Raw genomic sequence first — 25,388 nt, 5'->3', positions numbered from 1 at the left:
TTATTTTCTTATTATATTACATTTGGTTTTTGAGTATGTATTATGAATTGTTACAATAAATGTTATTATTATTTTAACTATGATCTAAAGTTATTTATTTGAAAAGTAAGGTATTGAATTTGAGTGCTGTTACTTAGAAATTAATGATGTAGCATACATTTTATAGGTGACATAAAGTCTACAAATAGATTTTTTGGATTATAAACATGTTTAGTGCGATAATTCACCGAACAAGAAAAATAATTATCGAATTGTGTTACATAAGCTCTCCACGTTCGATCGTGTATCTGAGGTTACACTAAATTACTCGAGATAATTGCAGTTTTAGATAATTGGTACAATTACAACTCGTGATCGAAAACAATGTGCAAATGGATGTCCAATGTAAACGGGCAATTTCATTCGGATTGCCTACAGTGATAAGAGGCCAATTCCTCTTGACAATGAATATATAGTATTTGGGTTTGTTATCAGGGAGAAATGCGCGGAGAGGATAAAACTGTGCAACGCTACTACACTCTGAATGGGGAAAGGAGCGAGATTTTCGCGATAGTCGTTCAGTAGTACAAAACTGTTCGCGCTGTATGTGTCTACAATCCTACTGTGCTCGGACCGTGCTACGAAGTATTATAACAATTATATTTATTGTTTCTTAAGTATACATCAAGTGAATGATCAGTTATTAATAACAGAGGAATTAAACGATGGAATAAGGATTTCAAATTTAACTCTTGAAGGTACCGAATATGAAATAATTGTTTTTTTCTGATTTTTTTAAATTCATATTTACAATTTTTAATATTTTATGGTTCTGTAGAACGAGGAACATGTATTAATTATTAGTAAATTTTCTTTACAATTCGTTTATTGTTATTTTGATGACTATTGATATTCTAATTATTATTATTATTTCTTCAATTGAAAATGCATCAATATTAGATTAATATAAAAAACAAGAAAAAAAACGAATTTCATATTTAATTCTTATATTATATTGATTCGTTATTAAATTTCTATAAAATATGTATTTATTATGGTTTACTATTTATTTTTATATGACTGTTATATAATTATATTATTATATTTTTTCATGTAATTTTAACTCTTACTAATTATTGTGTAATTTCTTATCATAATAATAAAACATAACTATTTATTAAAATTAAATACCACAACATTATATATATACCGCAAATGTTTCTTTTTATTTAAATTTTATTTGTTTCTTTTTGTTATTGAATAAGTGCGATAAACATTCGCGGTTTGTCAGTAATTGATAAATGGTAAACCACAAAATTATTTCCATTGCAAATAAATATTATATGACTATTAAGCGAAACTTGTTATATAAATAAATTAAAGTTTATTGGGATGTTATACATACCGTGAGATTGTGAAAAAAGTCCCTTAAGTGATTACGGCCCTGGAAGTTAATTATTTTGCTGAAATAATAAAAGCTGAGATTTTTCCTTCATCATAATTTAATTTGAAGTTTGTAGATATATATTTAGCGACGTTATATTACGAAGATCTCAAGGAAGATGCTATAGAAATTCTGTTGAAAAAGTTCTAGAATAAATAGATTGAAATGTAGATTGATATAATGACGTTTTATGAAATCATCTTAACTATTGTTTTCCAAATAAATTACATTTCCTATATGTTTTTTTGCGATTTAACTAATGAGAATTTGTAATTACTTAATTGATTAGTGCAGTATAATTGACTAGCAATTATTTATTTCATTTTATAATGGTTTGTTTAAACTTTCTGAATTTAAAACGACGTACGTTTGAATTCAACATTACGCAATAATTTATAAAGAGAATTTATATGCTAAATATTAATATAATTATATTAATTAATAATACGTATATTTATAAATAATATAAATTGACAAATAGCATGAAAAACATTTTAATATTAATTTGTTTAGTCTGATATAGATTAATTACACCTAATCGTAATTCTGGATTAACTGTGCTCCATGTTACTTAATTGATGAAACCGTTGCGAATAATCATGTAATCCATATCTGAGACCCCTTCTATCCAATTGTTTGAACTTAAAGTTAGTTTCGGTACAATTTAGTGTTGCACTCGAAGGGATTACTACTAACAACATTAACTTTTCATTATATTTTTGTCGTTAAAGGGTTAGTGTACATTACATATTACAAAGTGCAATTTACACTAAGCTTAATTTAACTTTTGTAATACACTTGCCAAATATACTTTAAAGAATTTTGTATAAATAACAAAATACATTTATAAAAACAAATACAAGTAAATTACTTTCATAAATAAATTGATTGCTAAGTAATATAAATGATATATTTTTAGAAAATATCATCACGAAAATTTCACCTATTATATTTTTAAAATTGTTGTGATGGACAGGTTTGGCTCTTCCATCTCAAAAGTTTGTAGTCCCCAGTAATAAATCTTGTTAATGTGACAAACCGGCTCCATTCTACAAAATTGCTACTATTTCTCATCAAGTATATAAGTTGCAACCACTCGGTGTTCTAAATTCGTCTTGCCTTTATTTTGAAATTTATGTAATAATATAATTTAGTTATCTTTTAATTTATATTGAAAAACTAATAATTTTAACGTACAGAGATTTTTGTTCTCTTTTATACATGTTTTTTTTTGTTGGCTTAAAATGTACTACATTCTATAACCATCAATAAATATTATTGTTATTATTATCATGATGTAGTTATTATATTTAGCGCAATGACAATAACGCACACATTATTTTTCAATGGCAAGAACTTTCATTGCGGCGAGGATAGATTCAAATGATGAATATTATAAATCCAAGGTTGGATAATTCTTCACGAATGGAATAGTTAAAGTAGTTAGAGGTCTAATAGTTTTTACGATGAACCGTGGCTCGAGGGACCACAAATAACAATCGTTGCATAACGTTACTTCACTGAAAGCACATGTATGTGGTTCAAACCGATATACAAAGCAATAAGAAATGCAAAACAATTTTCCTTATTCGAATTCGAAACTTATGTTGCTTGCGCTGCACGTCTCTGGGCAATAACATCTTTCAGCAATATTTACAAGTGACATGGCCTGAATTTCAATGTCAGTTTTATTATAAACGCGATTTCATTAAAATTGATTGCCGCTTCAAGAACGTTCTACAATTAAGCCGTCCGCCGCATACGAATCGAGTCAATGACAATAATTCAACAAACGAACCACACACATTACAAAATATTATGCAACATTTTTTGCAGGACTGAGGGTTTTTTGTAATTATTTTTTGGAAATTAATCACTTGCAGACCTATCTAAAATTTGCTATGAATATTGTTAAAGGTTTTTTTTTTGTAGAGCAGAGGAAACCGTACATAAGGACCACGGATGGAGTTGTGGTACTGTGAGTTTCTTACCCACTAAAACATCTCCTCTTCTTCGTCAGCATACATATCTCTGTACACCTCATCGATGCTGAGAGACATTACCAAAATGACACTTCCCTTTGTTCACTTACTTGCGTCAGTGCTGCTGCCACTGTCCTCGTAGGCCCTCTACAGCTTTCTCTCAACTTTTTCTTTAGCCATTAGCACATAGATTACCTATGTTACTATTATCTCCCAGTTCTTTGCACTTTTCATCATTTCGCTGACAATTTTTTTCCGCTTTAGCAAGATCCCCAATTCTGACTTAGTCTCGTGTATCATCCTTATCCATCTGCAGCTCCTCCTCACGGTACCAACACCTGTCGTCCTCTTTCTTCGCGATGAAGTGCGGGTACTTGCCAAAGCATCAATGACCAGAAAGCGCTTAACTCTGGTGAAAAGTTGTTTCGCCGTGCTTTCTGCTTATCCAGGGCTCTATTTGTTGAGTCCAGGCTTCTTTCTACGACCTGTGTCATTTTTCTTGCCATTTATTATTAAAGGCTTACAATTACATCCATTTTAATTAACTTTGTTGCATGATTATTTAGTCTAGTCTATGTATAATACAATATTTTTAACGATTCTTTTTATGTATATTGATTTATTTTGTTTGAAGTCAATTATTTTTACTGCATTTTTACAAACAAAAAACCATAAAAACTAGTTTAATACTAAAGTTACCAACATTTCATGTATTCCTGATCATACCATGACCGTAACTAGACCTTAAAAACAAATTGTATTTTTCAGTTTTTACATTGTCAGAAGAAACACTTTTCGTCTATGTTATTTATTTTTCTAATAACTTTGATTTTGACTGCCGTGCTATTACTGGAACACATTTATTTCTTTAAAATAGTACTTATAACATCAAATGAAATGGAATACTATAGATTTTTATAATGTGGTGCTCTTACCTGGATTTAAAAGATAATATTGTTGTATCACCTAATTAACATTTGTAATAAAAGTGTAAACACTTGCTATGCATCTTTGATTTCAATCAACGACTTCATGGCGTCCCAAACTTTTTTGGTTTGCTGTGCCCTTAATATATCAGATATTTCGGCATACAATGAGACGGGCTAAGTTTTTGGAAAAGCCATAAAACATGATAATATCACCTTTGAGAAATTCTACACCAAAGATATAAAAAGTCAATTTGATATTCCTTGGTATCTTTAATGTTAATTAATGATTAATAGACAATCACATATTTACTATGGTATATAATTAAGAACTTTTACGTTTTTATTACGTTTTGAAAAATAATTGAATTAAATAATATACAAAAATCAATATCTCGATTTTTAAATTGCTTTTCTGTATGATCAGCATATTTAAGTAGATATCAAGATGTAATTGCTCATACAATTAATGTCTTATACTTATTCGCATCATTTAACAGTTTTCCTGTTTTCTTGATAGCTTCGAGAACAGTACTAATCAATAGTAAATAAATGTCATTTATTTGTCTGTTTTGATGTTATCTGCCGGAGGGGTAAAAACGAGAAAAGTTTCAATACGAAAACATCGTATTGGAAAACTAGGGATCGGGAAATCAATATACTCGGATACCTCGCTCACTTTCCAAGTCAATAAGTTTAGAAATAAACTTGCGAATACACAATCACAGGGTTGAAAGAAATCTCGCAGCACAGTTCTTACTTTTATGGGCACTTTATTTAAATTTATTCACACATTTAAAGTATGTTGCAAAAAAAAAGAAACTTTATTACGTTTCTTTGACATTCTGACCTAATTCAATTTTATATTATATACAAAAAATTTGTGATAACAATTGCGAAATAAAAACAGCAAATTAAGAATAAATATAAATAATTCAAAGTAAAATTTACATTTGGTGTCATTTTAGTTATTTTATAATAAGAAATATTTTAATCATTATTTTATTATGTTTTACTATTAGAACAAAAATTATTGAATTAATGTTATTGTTTGATTTATGAATTATTTATGTTTTTGTCGCTAAACTTTGTAATTTTCCTAAACTTTTATTCAAACATTACCATTTTTTGTTGTTTTCATTCAATTTTTTGAAATGTAGCAACTCATCGCATTTTGTGGGTAATATCCGCTAATATCTCGCAATTTTATAATAGTCCGGTTATCGACAACTTTAAAATTTCATAAAAATAAACTGCACAAAAATAAACTTGGCTTAATAAAATTTAAAAAAATGATCATTAATTTAAAAGAAAAATTGTGTAATATTTTTTTGAAATTTATTTTTAGTTTATCAATTAAAATTTAGTTGGTTTGAAATTTTCATACTATTTTTGTTGTGCTTTCATATTATTTTATGTATGTTGTAAAAAAAAAATATTGAAAACATTTCCATTGTATAAAACAAAATTTAATCTGCAGTTTCACTGTTGTGTAGTATTTTTATGAACGACCTCCAAAATTTAATTAACAACATGTTTCTGCGGTTACGAAATCGTCCAAATTTTATGCAGCGGACCGTTGTATAAAACCGGATTATTTAATATTGCATTTAATTGAAAAATATGAAGTTTTTAATTTAATTAAAATTTTGAAAAATAGTGAACTTTATGTTTGGAACGCAACTTTATTGTTGAAACAAATCAATAAAATGGATTTTAATTGAATGTAATAACATTTTTTATTGTCTGCATTCTCTAAAATAGTGAAGTCATAAGAAATTTTATGATGTCTAGAGGTTTTTCCTTTCCTAAATAAGAATATACGTATTTTATGTCTACAATAAATCAGAAATTTAATGATAATCTATCAAACTACAAACATTAATCTAACAAGTGAATTTGCATCTTTTATAAGAAAAATATGAAAATAAATCACAAAGGGTAAAAATATTTATGATCAGTATCTCTTTGCAGCAATATTATTGTTAAATCTCAAAGATAATAATTTCAATACAGTATTTAATTAAATGACCCGAAGAACAATAAATACTTGTTCTCAATTGTGAACAGCTTCATTCTTCTTAGTCTTAAGTATGTTTACAAGTGGTAATAATTCACAATCGTATATAGTTAATATTGAAAATTTGTTGTATTTTCTTTTTGTCTTTATTTATTTCATGATTTGATGATATATCATTTCCATCTTCTTTACCCAAGTATCTTCTTATTCTCTTGTGATTTCGTTTCTTCTTCTGATATGAAGTGTTTAGTCACACCATAAACCTATAGCACAAGCTCGACGTGAAAATATTTCAAGGAGGTTTTCAGGATAACAACTTCAACATGACTCCATTGACAACTGCCAAATAAGAAAATAATCTATTCTTATCGTCAGTCGTTATGCGAAACGTCGCTCGTTATGTGAGTCATTTTCATACAATTTATTTTGTTCGTTAGCGATATGCTCGTTATGCGAGATGCTCGTTAACCAAGGTTCCACTGCATATAAAGTTCATATAAGTATTTATCAGGTATACCAACTATTTTTATTATTGTATCATGCGCTGTTGTAGTAGTTGACTGAGATCAGTCAGAAATGTATGTCTCATTTCACATACATTATGGTTGCTGTATAATAGTGATAATTTTCATATATAATATATAATTTTTATAATATATTAAATTATATAATCATTTTGGTGATAGCTTAAACAAAGGGTCTGCGAACAAATTTGACAACAAATACGTTCTAAAAGATGTCTATATTCGCACAACAAACAAATGTTCGGACGACCACACCGGATAAAATTTGGGACGTGACTCGAATTTTTCACCGCAAATCCTGAAAAATCGTAGATTTGTATATTATTACCTTCTATGAACGCTTTTCATATATACAAAAAAACTTGGGAAACGGCATTAAATTACGTGTTTAAATATAATTTGTTAGGGAGGCAACTATGCTTTATGCGTATTTAAGGGGGTTTAGTCTATGGTCAATTGCAATAATGAATCAAATTTCTTTAAAAATCTATGGACAGATTATGTCAATATGACATTAAATATAAAAATACTGAGGTCATTGATCTTTTAACATAGTTGATTGCTTGACATAAACTTGTCTATTTACAATAAAAAAAAACTATTTTTTAAAATCGCATTAACATAAAACCAATACAATTCTTTTAAATTCAAGAATTGTCTGCATAAATTACAACGAAAAGTTGTTTCTGTCATTTCTGACCTAGTACTTGATAAGATTAATAAATCAACATATTAATTTTAATAAATAATACAGTTTATATTTTTATTATATTACTATTTATATGATGATCTTGAAAATCACGAAATGTGAAGTTATTTCCCCTTGGCACAAATTTGAACATCTACATTAAATCACTGATTCGAAAGTAATAATCTTATTAATATTATCGACGCAAAATCAGTTTAATACATTATTATTTATTGTTAGATTTGTCAATGCTAATTGTCAATTTAGAATACAAGTTTTCATGTACAGTGGAACCTTGCTTAACGAGCAAAATAAATTGTAAGAAAACTGACTAGCTTAACGAGCGACGTTTTGCATAACGAGTGACGATAATAAGAGAAGTCCTGGATTGCCTGCTACATCATTTATAAAACTTGTGTACACATATTATGTGCATTTTTGAATATGTTTCACTATACGAATAAAAATCCGGAAATTTTGGAACGGATTAGACTCGTTCCACTGTATTTTAAATATTTAATAATCAGCAAAAAGATAAAATATCTAAGACAAAATTAGTTTAATGTTAATTACAAAAATATTCCAATATTTCTAATATATTGTTCAGACTATACTGTTAATAGTACAATTTATATTTTTTCTAGAATTCTATATTATTGAAGAAGAAAATCTCAAGTTTTCGATTCCTACTATTTAACATGAAGATACAAAAAATATTTAATAATACCCCTGCGACTACCTTAATTATTATTTACGTGAATCAACGTATAAATTTCGATTAAAAAAAAACGATTATTTTTATACTTTTTTTTCTTTATTGGAAGCAAATTAAAGTGATATAAGATGGACGCAATTGCGAGGAATGCAAAGGTTGAAAGATCAACAGTAGAAATAATTATTGCTCTTCAATAAGGCGATCAATAGAGCTGCTATTATTAGAACAGCAGCGAAAACGACAAAGAACAGCACCGTCACCAATAGGACGCTGTCTTCTCCGTTGCTCTGAATGCTCTTGGAGTCTGGCAGGACCACTCTGAAATCCAGATACGATTCCCCATCGGTTATGTTGGTGACGGCCTCTCTTCTTGATCTCGTTCTCGCATCCACTTTCTCTTCGCAATGCCTGGCCTAAATTAAGAAGAATAAAAAAACGAATTAAAGATATAAAAGAAATACTTAAAATTAATGAAACTGTATACTAGGCAATAAACTTAACCAATTTAAGAAGAAAAATGCAATTCATGGAAGTAATTTAATAATTATGTTTAAAATTATTGAGCTTCGTCAAGTATAAGATTGACAATTGGAACAACAATTTGTAATTGGCACATATTTTCTAATATATACTAAACTACAATTTGCTTTATTAATAACTTTGCAATAAATATATGTTTGTAAATATTGCATAATATTTGAATATTATAATATAGCAAAACCTCGAACTGATCGAAATCGGTCGAAGATTTTGATTTAACTCAATTAAAATTTAGTTTATTCACTATATTGAATTCGGATTGATCGAAGCCGTACTATGCGAGTAATTTTTGTAATATAGAATTAAATTTATATTAATTTTTTATATTGATGATAATTTTGAATTTTAAATAATTGATTCGGTGATTAAAATTGATTTTGATTTCATTTGTGAAAACTAGAAAGTGTTGTTATTATAACAAACAAATTATAAAAACTATAGCATATGTAACTGATGCATTTTTATACTTGGAAGAACTCACCAATGAACATCATTTAGATATAAAAGAGCGAGAGAAAGGTACAGTGGAAGAATATATTGTAACTGAGACTCCAGTACGTTATTTCACTTTATTAGCCTTGACAAATGTTTCTACAAATCGCGAAGGCCTTAAAAATAGATTTTTTCTAACTTTAAGATAACTACGACAGTTGTTAAACTTAGAAAATGCAAATAAACTATATGGACTTTTTTAAAGTAAAAAAAACAAGAAACTAATATTGCAGCTAGTTCTACTTCAATGAAAACGAGTATTATACCATCGACGGAAGATTATGACATGAAATATTAAATGAGAGCATTATAACAATATAACAAGATTTAAATCTGTATATACAATTATAATATATATTTTTGTTTTGTTTATGTTATAATTTCTATATTCAAAATAAAATAATTACCATATTTAAAATTAAAAAACTACCTTCATTTTAAAAATATATGTCAACAATTCTCGATTAAAAAGTATTTAAAACTAAAGCAGAAATTGCAATTAGTACTAAAAAAATACAAAACAATGATTCATGTGTTTTTTTATTGCACACTGTTTTGTTTGTAAATATTTATATAATTTTGTAGTTATTGCAATAAATATTTGTTGTGTAATAAATGGGTTTTTAAATTAACTATAATAGGAAATCGATGTCTTTATTTATGTTTAGTATAAATATTAATTTGTTTGTTTTCATTAATGAATCTTTTATGAAACAATTGAATTTTCTGAACATTATTGTATATTTAATAGTTTATAGGGAAACAATACATTATTATCTAGACTAATTAGATTAAACTTGCAATTAAAAAGTGAACTTAATTATATAAGTTTGATGCTAAGTAAAGTACTATAATTTTCTTTTGTTTTTAAAATAAAATTAACTAGCAAAACTGGTTTGTAATGACCTTAGTTTAAGCGAAATATCAGTATTTTCATCATGCTGAAAATTAAATTTAAGCTGAAACTGTGCAGCTAAAATGCAATAACTTTGTTTTGCTTTTATAAATAAAATAATAACGAACAAAACAAAATAGGGCATGGCAAAATTACATACGTTGAATAAATTAAGGTTTTGTTAGGTCGTATGAGCGCATCCAGTTTTTGCTGAACTTGGCGTAATAAATCGGTTTAGTGGAAATGGTCGGAAATGAAATTAAATGTGGCATTGTGTGGCAAAAGCACTGTCCGAACAGCAAGCCATTATATAAATCTCTCTGGGGAAGATTTATTACATACACACGAGCGGCGTGGGAGGAAGGGAAAGAGAGGGAGGACAGGGTTAATAATGAAATTTCCGCAAAACCGTACCCTCGTTGTATGTGACTGAAATGCACAAACGTATAGCGATTACAAACTATCTATGTACATCCAATCCAAGGCAATTTAAGCTATTTATGGAACGATTATCTGTCTGTCCGCCAATGTTATGTAGAAACTATAGTTTTTTTTTTATATGTCTATATTACTACTTAAGCGTATAATCCACTATTCTATGAAATAACTGATTCGTTTATTGATTTTTTCTTACAAATAGTTCATTTTTATTTAAATTATCCAGTACGGTAAATTAATAAATTAAAACTATATAAGAATTAAAATAAAATAATTTGTAAAAATAGCAAATGTTTTTCATATGAATAATATTTTTGTACAATTATTTTAATATTCCTTTAGTTATAATATGTGGCTTATTTTATTTCATACCTTATATATTGGGATGGCAACTAAGTTATTGCGTATTTTAAGTCAGAAGCAAAATTCAAATGCGATACATTGAGCTTCTCCGCAATCTCACGTGTTGATATGGGTCTCATCAACGATTTTCAGTGAAAAATCACCAGAACTAATTTTGAAACTGTCTGAAATGCACGTCTTCCATTTTTTAAATTGGGATAAGAACAAAACTAAATAACTAATCGATACAATTTTTTTACTAATTTAATTTGAACACGTTGACAAAATAAAAGAATATGCTAAGACCGAATGTGAGAAAATTCTCAATCAATTAGTTGTCAACCCAATAATATAATGACGTTATTTTATATAATCACTTGGCAATGTTTAGAATAAGTAGGTGATGTGTCAACAGCAATACTTTGTATAGTCCGGGCTATTTGGAACTGGACTCATCGAGGAACTAATGCTGTGGAACCTCGCTTAACGAGTTTAATCTGTTCCAAAATTTTCGGATTTTTACTTGTATAGTGAAATACTAGTGTAGTGAAACACGTTTTACCATATAAACTACTGTAAATTATGATAATGCGTTCCTTGCCGAAAAAAAAGTATAACTTGGTCTCGATTTTTAATGATTTTGCTTTTCATATCTATGGTTATTTTTATTCTTTGGCTTTTTATTCGGAGACATGCAAGTGTTGAAACTTTTGCACAAAAAAAAACACAAATAACATCTCTGAACACAAGTTTGGATATTTTGTCATCACAAACAACACTAAGATGCAACTAGAATGACCACTAACACTAGGAACTGTTTTCTAATTTACACACGGTGAAGTGAGTTTATATTTGTTTATATTACTTGTATCAATTCGGCTTGACGGGGGTCTCTTTATACTTTTTATATTTGTTTATATAAAAAAAGCGTTCATAATGTGTTTATAAATTAGCAGCAAACACAAATTATTTTTGCAAAGTATAGTCCGCTTTAAACAAATATGACAAAGAAAATCGAAGATGGTTAATATATTAAAAAATACACATAATTTGTGTATACAAGTTTTAAAAATGATGTAGCAGGCGCGCAATTCGGGACTTCTCTTCGCATCGTCATTATGCGAAACGTCGCTCGTTAAAAAGTCATTTTTCTTACAATTCATTTTGCTCGTTAAGCAAAATGCTCATTATGCGAGGTGATCTTAAAGCGAGATTCCACTGTATATACAACAATAAACCTCACGAAAAGGGACTTGATTGTATAAAAAGTAAAAACATAAATTTTTCATAATCTATTTTTTGCTCAATAAAAATTTAATTTGTGTTGAATTTTTCTAACTGGGCTATAGTGAATCCGGAATGATCGAAGTCGTACTATACGAGGTATAGCTATTGCATATACTATCTAGAAATTAGAATAATATCGATATTATGATCTTTTAACACATATTAACCTAAATACGAAAATCGGAATTCTATGAATTCACCTTATAAATATTGTAGGTGTATGCTGCTCGGTTTCCTTGGAAAGCTACGTATTGCATAATTAACCCGGGGTCTAAACTAATCTGATTTATGAGTGAAATTAATGGGAAACTAGAAGATTTTAGAAAGTTCACGAATGCACAATTCCGATTTAAATTTAAAACGCGTTGATGGCCGATGATAAATATTATTCGCGCAGCGTGTGCATTTTATACATTTTCATTGAGTAATTTTGGCCTGCCATAGCTCTTACATTTCCTGAAATATAAACGATGATTTATTTTACAACGTTAGAGTGAAATATCGTTTATTTGTTATGATAACATTGTACGTATATCGGTGATTGCCATATTCATTCAAAGTGGATTTGCATATTATGGATGGTTGCCAAAGACTTGAACTTTTTTATCTGAATAACATCTATTAATCAGTTTTACTTTATATATTGGAAGTTACATTTGTTTGCAATTAAATTTGTTCATATAACATGTTAATTGCTCATCTTTATAAGCATACGCATAGATTTTATGATATGAAATTATGGTATTAATAAATGTATTATTATTAATATTATCTCTGATCTCAACTTTAGTTAGTGGAAAAACTGATGAAATATTAATTTCCAAGAACTAAGAGGATATAGTTATTTACAAATAGAGTGTGTAAATGTGTGCACCATACAAAGGCGCCTTGTCTAGAGGGCGCTATCACACTCGTCCATTAAAAATATTAAAAAAATGGTCACGGGTTCAAATCCTGGCAAGGCCCTTTGTGAACCCTCTCGGTGCTTGCAGCAATAGGGCTATCGTTCATCACAGATGGACAGTGAAATGAATGAGGTTCAGCATATGGACCCTCAGCCAAGTTGATGGACAATAACAGTTTTAAGGATAGCAGCAGATTCACAGTGAAAGGAAATAGTGGAATCGCAGAGCATCAATATACTACTGAAGTTAACCTACAAGACGACAGCCAACCAACAAATTAAAAATCTAATCATCATAATGGTAAACTATCCACCGGGAAAGATGATGAACATTGTAGAACATTGTAGAACATTGTAAATAAAATTACACGACATAAAAAAAATCTTTTATCCATGAAAAATATTTATTTTATCCCTTGGGGGAGATGGTTTTAACTCTTTGAGAGGCCAGATATTCCTATATTTCTAGACCCAACAACTCTCTAGAGTCTAGACAATTGAATCAGACAGCTACGTTTACTGAATCAACATTGGATGGTATGGCCTATCAAGATTCATCCTTTGACATACCAACCAAATTAAAGGATTTAATTCCTTTTTCCTAGACATTTTCTAGAAAATTATAATAATTCATTACTAGGCATGTTCAAAAGGCAAGACAATGCCTGTTCCACCTTGTTTATAATTGATTAACAATATATTTATCTTGATAGTGTTTGTACACATATTTGTAAAATAAACCTAGTACAAGTTACAAGATATAAGTACTTCTTACTCATAACATAATGATTTCCAACTGAATACATAGTCAGAAATTAATTCCTTTCTATTGATAATACGAGTAACTTACACTCAGTTCGTTGTAGAATAATATTGTTTCATTTTTTTAAATATTTTATTAATTAATTAATAATTTAAAGTGCTTTTGTCTGAAATCTATTAGAAAATAATAACAATATGCGAATATATTAAATTAGAACCGCTAATATTAGCTTAAATAGTACAAATATATTTGCGAAGCTATTCTCTTAAACTTTAAATAACATGGTCATAATAGTAATAAGCGAAACATTCAGAACGTCACGTCATGTCATTGTCTAGTTCGAGATTTTAGTTTTAGATGTAAAATTTGATTCGCAAAACAAAAGTGCACTGTGGAAATGCTAAAATTGTCTACTTTCAATGATTAATAAAAAAAATGTATATTTATTCAATTGCTATGGACTATGAAAGAAAAAAGAAGAATAAATAATAGGTTTTGAAGCTATACTTGTATGCGTTATATAAAATAGTCATAATAATAAGCAAAACGCTAATAACGTTACGACTCGTCATTATGTAGTTTGAGATACTAGTTTTAGATGTAAAATTTAATTCGAAAAAAAAAGAACGTATGGATTACCATCAAAAAGCAATCGTGCAAAGTGTAATGTTCTGTTCTGTAATTATTTATAATTATCTTTAGTTTTATGTTACGCCATAAAAATGCAATTTATATTTATATGGCGATAGCATTGCCTAGTTACAATAATATCAGCAAATGAGTATGTAAACATTTTAAATCTAGAATTTTCTATTATATTTCCAATGTTTTTAATTTAGACATTTATATAATCAAAATTGAAATTTTTAGTTTCAATTATATTTAGTATTAACTTTACAAGTTTTTTTTTGTATACTTTTCATGTATACAATCTTTTAATATTTAGGCGGCCAACTAGTTTTTTATACATAATTAAAACTAAATAAGATATATTTAGTTTATTTTATAATTTACCTGTATACAATCTTCTAATTGCAAGCATGCATGAACTCTCACAGAGAGCCTCATTTCGTCTCCTTGTTGAGCCCCTTGAAACATGAAAGCCCTCAAGGGCATTGTGGTTACCAGCGAATCCACTTGCTTCGGTTGTTCCGGACAGACTGCTCTCATGTTATGCGCCCTACAGCCAGAGTTATCCACAAGAGTTATAGAATCCGGAGAAGATTGACGCCCATGTACAATCACGGTTCCCATTCTGGAATATTTCCAGCCTGTAACAAACAGCATACGTTTTATTAACTTCATATTGAATTACTCTCATTGTTTCCAAGTAATTTGTTTCTTACTCGACTGTTATGAACTTATTTTTATGACAATTGCTGTAATAAAATTTTATTACAAATTTAAATTGAAGTTCATAGGTCAATATTTTATTTACTTAATAGAAACTACGTAATAAAATCAGTACTGTAGATTTTGAATAATCTAACACTAGAAATGCAACGTTTTAATACTAATACAGCAATAACTAGTATAGTGCGTCTTCGATCAGTACGGATTCACTATAGTAAGGTTTGAGTATTCCAGAACAAACTAAATTTTATTTGAACAAAATAAGAAAATTAAAACAAATTGATCTCTCACCTTTTTTTATTTAACTAACATCATATTGATATTTATCTACACATAGAATACACGCTTAAGTTCAATAGCTAGTAAAAAGTGCATTGTAAATATTTGTGAAATATTATTTACATTTGTGCTGAATGTATTGAAATCCCATAAAGTTTTAATCTTCAATAAAACTGATATGCAGTTGCCACTATATTTCATTAATTAAAACGCGTGTGCGATATTTCTATTTGATCTATGATATGGAAACTTAATGAATATATATATTTTTTAAATAAAACCACAATGCTTTATCGACAAATAGGTAATGCATGTGTTTATATTGTCTTTTCGCAATTAATTAATCGAAGAATGCCCATTGGTGATTTGTAGCGTAGTGCTTTCTATCAGAGGAGGTTAAGTGAAATGTCTTCAAGATCTAGATTAATTAAATGGCCCCCGAGGTTGGCTCATTTTAATTAATGGCTTGGTAAAATGACTTGAGAGGCTTTGGGCCATTCATCGCCGCGCGAACCCATCTTGGCTCAATGAACTTTTCATTACATGATGTGGATAAGTTTGAAATATACGTTCAAAGTTTTAGGTATAAAATGCGTTACGAAACGTTAATGAATAATAATTTTACAAGTTATAATATAATAAGGAATTAATAATTTTAGATTTACAACATTTAATGAACATAAAGATTTGGATAATTGAAAACAGATTAAAGTTAACTTTACAGTCCGATTTAATTATACATTTACTACTTATTTACAAATAAATTCATTATTTTTTTATTCTAAGTTTGTAAGTAATCATTCTTCAAGATTTTATTATTTTTGATTAAATATTTTTTTTGTTCTTAAATCAAATTTTCAATATTTTTCTTGAATATATATTTCTCAGAAAATCAAATCAATTTTATTACAGAATATGAGACGTAGACGTGGGATGGAGTTATTGATTTAAAGCATAGAAATACATCAATGGATAGGGAAGATATAAATTTCATGCTGCTATAAGTGTGTTTTCCTTATATATTGAATGAATCAGCCTCCTTTTTGAGAAAATAAATTAGTTATGAATCAATATTTTGTTAAAATTACAACTTAAATAGTTTTGTAATAAATGAAATACACAATAGAAACTGTTATTAATTGTACAAATTAATTTTATATAAATACTAACTTGAATAAAAATAATAACAACAATACATTTTCGCGACACGCTGTTGCAAATCACTATGTCAATTTAAAGTTTAAATTAGGTAAAAATTGAGATAAGGTAATTTTGATAGACGTTGTGTGTAACATATTTAAAAAAAATAAGGAATTAAGGAAAGTGTAAAACTAGCTGAAATATATACAGTGAAACTTTGTATTCGGAGTATACTGCAAATACTTTGGGCGAGCAAATTTATTTAATGAATTTAACTTGATAAACCTGTGAGGTCATGCAATACGATTATATGTCTTTGATATACGTGTGTTTTGCATTACAAGAACGTATCCGAAACGAATTATACTCGCGAACCACTATATTTTTACTTTCTTTTAATTATGTAATTTTAAAGAGTGAAAATATTGGCATTTAATTAAAATAATGTAAAGTTTCCGCTATTTGAACAACAGAAGTAATTTTGTTGTTGATCTCGTACACATGACCTTAAAGATTAGTTATTGTAAATCAGAGAACTTGACAGCAGGAACAATACATTAATTACTTGCTAAACAAGTAAACAAATCTCCGACAAAGAGGCGATAATTTGATACTTGACAAAGGAACAAGTTCGTTCGTTTCTGGCTACTAATTAATAGTATAATTTAATTCGCGTGTTAATTGCATACCAATTCTATTTTCGCGTAGCTCGATAACAGAACACGTATAACGCATATAAATAATATTAATTTTTGCGAATCCGAAGGCATAGACTTCGATCCGTTTTCGGAAACCTACACACTTATTTTATTCATTATCACATGCGATGTGATTAATAGCAGCCAAGGTTACAAATTTTCTATTTGTTAAATAACAACACGTTCCGTACAACTCCGAATTATCACCGTACGATTTTGAATCACATTTTCTTTTCCTGTTCGTTATTTTATATATATTATGTTTTTTATTCGATAAATAAATTGTAAAAGAGCTGCACGAAAGTACATTTATTTCGTTCAGCAGACTGTATAAATTGAGATAAACCGGGCGTTGGAAAGCCGCTCGACACATATAACTGGTTAAATTCGCCGTTCGGCCTTATTTTCGAAGGAACATACATCATTCGTTTTAAGCCAGTTTCAGAGAGAGATAGGGAGAAATCGTGAACGGAAATACCATTATGCGATACCAACGCATTGTGCAAATTTTGTTTTGAAGCGTTTTTAATTTACAAGGAAATTTAGCTAGGGAATCCCCTAATATCTCCGTGTCATGATATTCGACGTTTTTTTATCCAATTTATACACCCATTTTATTCAAATTATGATCCTCATTTTTCCAATTACGTAAAGTTACTTTTCCAGTTATTTTAAATATTATTTATTTTAAGCACTAATTAAAACTTTTAAAATAATATTAATTAAAAGCAATTCATATAATTTATTGCGGAAAGACATATGTAAATTGCTTTGAATATTTTTGTGATAGAAATTATAAATATATATTTATTTCCGGTAAGTTTTTTGTTTTGAACGACTGTTGCAATAAACTTCATTGTTATTATAGTTATAGTTAAGTTCAAATCTACATTTTTTACGAAATAAATAATATAAATATGGTATGGTAGAAAAGATATAGAAATTTATATTAACATTCATATTTAGATAGTAAAAGGATTAGAAGTATTTTTATAATTTCAAAACTTAGCCGGTATAGAGTTTGTTTTGGAGTTTATGTGCCGTACTATAATTCAAGTCAACTAAACACAAGATAAAGCCTGTCTACAAGCATACAAGTTAAATATTACAGAAGCGCTTAATTGATACTTTGTTATAATAGGAACAGTTTCATGTGGTATTGTTGGAGTAATTTACATTACTTACTTTATTAGTACATATAATTCTCAGAATTTATACATTACTTTTGATTTGATTTATTTTGTATATACAGGGGAACCTCGCATAACGCGCATACTTACCAAATTTTACTTGTAACTATAACTTTACTTCTTCCTTATTATAAATAAATTTGAGTTTTTTGTAATTAATTTAAAATTGAAATGATTTAAGTGGTTTTTAATCTCACTTTTATCTGTAATTATATGTTGGTTATTCTCTAGATTTTGCAATGAATAATATGATTATTTTTCATGTCTTTCAAACAATTGCATTATTTAATTTGTATAGTTCTTAGTAAAATAGATGATATTTTTATTTTCTACGAGTTACATCATTTAATAAAAATGTGCGATAATTACTTTGTTGTCATTTATGTAATTGATTACTTGTTTCAAGTATTTATCAAATTCAATAGATAATTAATATAAAAATAATTACATATTATAATTATATTTTATCGTGTAATATACAGGATATTAAAATAAAAAAACATTTAAAAAGCATATTCGTTTCCTGTTATTTTAATGTACTGGTTAGTTTAGTTTGGAGCGAGAATTATGCTAATGTATATTTTATGCGACGAAGATAAGAGTTATGCAAACAGCGATAACATTTTTAGTTGTTGAAGCTTTGAGGTTACTCATATAAGTGCTCTTGTTTATCTACAAACATGATCTTGTTTTATTATTATACAATATTGTTTATTCAATAAGGTTACCTGTAAAACACATTAATCTTAAGCTTCGTATAAATATATCAATAATTGAAAACGTTTGAAATATTCAACAAAAATGATAATTTTAATTAACAAATTATTGTTAGTATTTTTAATTAAAATTCACTAATTGTAGGATCTTTGAATGTTTCAAAACAAATTACTAATAAAATATATTTATTTATATAGTTAAAGTGTATAGGAAATATATATGTATTAAGGTGAGAAATGAAATTTCAGGAAAATATTTCTAATTATTCCATTACACCACGAAATTAATTCACATCACATCACATTAATAAAATAAAATAATTATACAGTGGAACCTCTCTTAAGGTGTTTAATCCGTTCGAAAATTTTACTCGTATAGTGAAACATATTAAAAAAATACACATATGTGTACACATGTTTTTAAAAATGATGTAGCAGACGCGAAAACCTGTACTTCTCTTTTCATCGTTATGCGAAACGTCGCTCGTTAAGCGAGTCATTTTTCGTACTATTCATTTTGTTTGAGAAATGTTCGTTATGCGAGGTGCTGGTTAAGCGAGGTTCCACTGTACTTGAATTTTATATTTATTTATAAACAAATCTCAAAGTTTTAATTTAAAAGATAACATTAACAGCTTAAAGATAATTAAATTATAATTTGAATGTATTTCCAAGATATTTATAATTATCTAGTTTTTCTATACGTTTGCAATTTAACTTTGTGTAAATATTCCAATTTACATAAATGTGCAATCATTTGCTTCAAGACAACTTGATTATACTTGTTTATTAGGAAAATTACAGAGATCGATCTTTACCATCATGACAATCATGACATATATTATATTAACTCTTAGTCGAATATTATAGATTTATATATGTACCGTTTCAATGAGAAAACATCGCATTCAACAATTTCCTCTTGTTTTCTTTTCTGCTTAAAAACAGAATTGACTACACTTTATACAATTTCATTTTTTGCTTGTCGTAGATATAGTTGCGAATAATTTTGCAAGTAATTTTATTATTTTCTAGAATTTAACGGTTATTATGTATTTAAAAAAAAATCATTAACAAATTTATTAAAATAATAACATTATTGTTACTTTGAATGAATTACAGTAATGTATATACTAACAATAACCGACATTTGTAACATTTATATAGAGTTAGATGAAGGTAAATATGACGTAAACCATGAAGTTCAATATAGAATTATTATATGAGTATTTTATAGGAATAAATAAGTATAAATCTTCAAGGGAAAGTTTTTCATATTGAAAAATATAGAGGACAGATTGTTTATGTTCTTATTTGATTTATGATCGTAAAAATAGCTAATACTGAAAATTTATGTATTTTAATATTAATATATTTTATGAATGATTTTTGTCTTTGTCTTTACAAATCAAATAAAGTTTATTTCAGTATCAAATTTTATATCACCATCAAGCTAGAAGTTTCAGTTTAGTGTAGATAAGAGAATTATAGAATAATATTGTTGTTAAATTGATTTTTTTTGTAGAATTAAAAAACTTTCTTTTCCAAATTATTTGTTTATCCATCTTAATAATCATCAGCCTTGTGTGTTTTAATTGATGTATTACTTATTACTTTAACTAAAATTCTCGGTTTGTGCATCAAAGGTCACCAATCCAAAGCCTATCCGTGTCACACATTATTTAATTTTATAATTTTTTGCCAGTTATTTAAAATGATTTATGGGTATTGGATATATAGTATACATATGCAATGATATATATTTGGAGAGATGCGATTAGGTTTCCCTACTTTATGTATGTAATAAATTGAGCTCGTTTTCTCGGCTGGGACTTACCATCTCCATCACGTACCGACGCCCTTAATAATAAATCCTCTCCAAGGGTAACGGAACTGCCGGGAGTGACAATCTGCGTGTACTCATTGGTATGCGGCGCCTTTCTATAAAGAGCCACTTGGGACTCCAGATTTCGCTGCGATCCTCCCGCTGCGACCGTCCGTAAACTCCTACCCTGCCTGCAATAGTTGATATTTTTGGTAACATAATGCAGACCCAGAGTCACCATAGATAACTTACAGATTAATGGGTCTGAACTGGAGGTGCTTAATTTGGCTGGCGACAGAATTCTGCGGCTTGCATTGCAGATTAATCACAGCGTCCTCTGGTAACTTTATCCCCCGAACCGTCGGCATCCTCAGTTGCATGCAGAGGTTCCTATCCGAGCAATAGGAAACACCGCATTTCGTCATCCTCTGGCCGGATAAGTTCACCTGATAAATTCCACCACCGGAAGACAAGACGCAGTCCTGATTTCCGTTCTCGGGAATCGGAACGTTTCCTTCCCCGAAACGCAGGGAGCTACGAAAGAATCGATCGTTCCCTGAATCCAAGCAGGACATATTTAAGACGCGGAAAGACTTGGACTCGGGAACACCATAACTGGTGGACGGCGGCAAATAACTCGGGGGCGGCAAATATCCCGGATTTTCGGTGGTCGTTGTTGTTGTAAATGGTTCATCAAATAGAATCGGTGGACTCGGAATTGGATAGTTGTACTCGTTCGCTTTATTCACTATAATTTCCGGAAGTACGAAGGGTTCGTAACTGTAACCGGAAACGGTCGATTGGAGTACAAACAGTAGAGCAAACATTTCAGCAATGACTGAGTGTCAAATAATTCGGGTGCCTTATATACTCATCGGTTTGATTTACAAGAAAAACAAAAGAACTGAGGATTTGCTGTGAACGTCGTGACTTCTGCTTTTAAGACGACATGATTACGAACAATATGATTCGTGATTTATTGGGACCCAGATTATAAAAGCCTTAATGGACATGTATATAATGTTTTCGCCGTCAATTATCACCGTTACCAATAAACAATCATAACACCTGACAATTGTTCTTTCCAATTAAACAAAAGCATCACAAATCGTTTGAACGTTTGAATAAATTGGTTGGAAATAAAAAGTGGACCGAATTGTGAAATTTTGACATGTAAAATGTATCGATATCGCCTTCTTTCACAGCATATACTTTTTTTATGAAATGTATCTTTATGCTAAATATCTCGTGGAAAGTTGAAAGCCGTCCAATACAACAACGTGACATCTGGGCCAATGCAACGGTCACTTGAAACATGTCGATTCTAATTGTCTTTTCTTGAATTTATTACCTTGATGCGAATAAATACTGTATGAAATGAATTGTATATATTACTGCTCAATTCAATGTTTCTATTACCGATCTACAATTCAGTTCAACACATAAATATTATCTACTTGGAGAATAAATGAAAACTATAAAAATAATGTTATGAGATTAAATTGCATTAAATTTTTGTTTACTGTATATGTCGTGATATAAATATGAAATATATGAAAATTGTGCTAGTCATGTAATAATCAATAAATATGATAATTAGAATATGATAACTATAATAACTTTGTTATTATATATAAATTTTATATTAGCTTCATTAATATAAAGTATAGAGTATAAGTGCAATGCATTTTTATTTATATCAATAATTTTTATATTCATTGCTAACTCAATTGTTAAGTGTAAGAAAAATCCGTTTCTTCCAAAATGATCAAATATTTCTATAAAAATTCTACAATAACATTTTTAAATGATTATTCCGTAGTTACCATCTATTTTAATAACTGCTGCCCATTTTGCAAATAATATTTTTATTAAAAAAAGTAAACAAAACAGCAATTTGTATTAACAAAAAACCGCTTACAAAACAACTGATAATTATGCTCCAACCGAATATATTATTGCATTATAAATCATAGAAGAAGATTAACCGATAAATCTTTTGCAATTGTATGCGTCTTTATAATATGAGAAAGCAATAAAATATTAAGAATTATACGACCTTGAGAAAATCATTTAAATATACAGTGGAACCTCGCTTAACGAGTTTAATCCGTTCTAAAAATTTCGGATTTTTACTCGTATAGTGAAACAGTTTTTCCCATATAAACTAATGTAAATTTCGATAATGCCGGAGAAAAAAAAGCATAACTTGGTCTCGATTTTTAATGATTTTAATTTTCATATCTATGGTTATTTTTATGCTTTGGCTTTTTATTCGGAGACGTGCATGTGTTATTAAATTTTGCACAAAAAGAAATACAAATAACATGTCTGAACACAAATTATATTTGGAAAATATAGTGCGTTTTAAACAAAGATGACGAAGAAAATCGAACTTGGTTAATATATTCAAAAATACACATAATATGTGTGCACAAGTTTTAAAAATGATGTAGAAGGTGCGCAATCCAGGACTTCTCTTCTTATCGTCACTCGTTATGCGAAACGTCGTTCGTTAAGCGAGTCATTTTTCGTACAATTAATTTTGCTCGTTAAGCGAAATGCTTGTTATGAGAGGTGCTCGTTAAACGAGGTTCATGAATAATTCGCTGATTCCATATCGAGAAGGATAACATTAATTAAGGTTTATTTGAATGAAATAGACTTTTTAACGAATACCACTTTTTAAGATTTCAATTGAATAATTAAGAAAAAGTAATTTTCCTATGACAGATAATATAGTAGATAATAATGTTTTCAATTATTATTATATTAATATCCAACATATTGTGGAATAATTTTGTTCATGGTATATTTAAATTATTGTCATGGATATTGTCATTGAATATTTCGTAATTAAATACTGCAGGAAATTGAATGATTGATAAACTACCACAAATTGAATTGAGGAATAACAAATTCTGACGTAGGCAAAGCTTTCAAAGCGATGAAAATGAAATATTCACAGACTTGTTCCGTAGAGCCGAATTCCATCTATTTGGTACAATGATGTAAGGTAATATATATGAAAGATGGAATATAATACGCCACAGTTAATAGTTTTGAGTTTACACATAAATTAGCAATAAGTAAAAACAATTAAATATCACGAAATGTTTATGGAAAATAGAAAACAACATGTTGATTACATATTTATTCAAAATAATAATTAAAGTATAACTTTGTATAGGTAATTAATGTTCTTGTTTGGTGTGTTTCAGGGAAATAAGCATACGGGTCTTGATGGAAAATAACTGCAGCTTGACACATGAGCACCGCAAAGTGACGTTTGAGACGCCGCAGATATCACGGCTGACTTTGGGAAAGCCCCCGTTTCCGACGCGAAAACTAAGTTTTCCAGCCGCACTGCACGCGAATTTACTCGGAATCGCATCAAACGGAAAGCTCGACGATAAACAGGAACAGTACAATGCGAAACGGAGGTTCAGCAATGTCAGCGATGCTGTCTCGAGAAAATTATCAACGACAATCGGATGGAGGATTCCTGCGGTTCCTCCGAAGGACGTGATTGCTCAGGGAAGGGTTTTGTGTGGTCAGTATATAAGGAACCGTCTGAAGAGGTCGGGGATTTTCAACAAGAAGATGGGACTGTACAGGCTGCGTAGCATGGTCGGAACTACCAGTGGGATAGTTGTTAGGGAAGTGTTTCCAGGTTTGATTGGAGCTGGAATAGAATTGGAGAGGATGCATCCAAAGCTGTACACAAACGTAGCTCGACACACTAGTTTAACTCCAGGCGGAATCATTGTATCCGACGAGGCAGCTGCCGGTCTTTTGGTGGCTATAGGACATCAGCTATTTAAGTCTGATATCAGTTGGGGAAAAGTGATCTCCATATTCGCAATAGCCGGAGGATTAGCCGTTGACTGTGTGACGCAGGGGCATTCAGAATATATCAACGCTCTAATGGATGGGATGGAGGAAATACTTAGAGTTGATTTAGGCACTTGGATTGCTAGCAACGGCGGATGGGTAACGTTTACAGCTGCATTTTCAGTCACGTAATTTAATTTTCCTTTTTTCTTCAAATTCTAGCCCGCATTAACCCATTTGTGTCGAACGGAAGACGACGAAGTTACGCTCATTGAATACGTTACCTTAGTTATTATAGTCTTACTTTTGATATTGATTTTCTACTTCATATTTCGCCTTTTAGTAAGATTAGGAATTTTTTAACAACTAACTTATTTATTTGATATCTGTATATTACATAGTAAGAACAAATTA

The 25,388-nt window shown here is 29.1% G+C and overlaps 2 protein-coding genes across 2 annotated transcripts; one reads left to right on the top strand and one right to left on the bottom strand.

Moving 5' to 3' along the window:
• The first annotated feature begins 502 nt into the window (after nt 1–502).
• LOC108557599 (bcl-2-related ovarian killer protein homolog A-like) lies at nt 503–25,388 on the top strand. The gene is made up of 3 exons (XM_017914186.1): nt 503–737; nt 24,362–25,133; nt 25,197–25,388. The coding sequence occupies exons 2-3, from the start codon at nt 24,384–24,386 to the stop codon at nt 25,335–25,337; spliced, it is 891 nt and encodes a 296-aa protein (XP_017769675.1). The 5' UTR covers nt 503–737; nt 24,362–24,383; the 3' UTR covers nt 25,338–25,388.
• LOC108557596 lies at nt 8,429–21,967 on the bottom strand. The gene is made up of 4 exons (XM_017914183.1): nt 21,393–21,967; nt 21,153–21,331; nt 14,954–15,210; nt 8,429–8,691 (listed from the first exon to the last, which is right to left on the bottom strand). Exons 1-4 carry the CDS (start codon nt 21,965–21,967, stop codon nt 8,443–8,445), a joined length of 1,260 nt encoding a protein of 419 aa, XP_017769672.1. The 3' UTR covers nt 8,429–8,442.

The sequence above is a fragment of the Nicrophorus vespilloides genome, unplaced genomic scaffold, assembly GCF_001412225.1.
Source record: "Nicrophorus vespilloides isolate i.1.1-1 unplaced genomic scaffold, Nicve_v1.0, whole genome shotgun sequence".
In the NCBI taxonomy this organism is placed as follows: domain Eukaryota; kingdom Metazoa; phylum Arthropoda; class Insecta; order Coleoptera; family Silphidae; genus Nicrophorus; species Nicrophorus vespilloides.
This window is presented reverse-complemented; position numbering and strand designations above follow the sequence as displayed.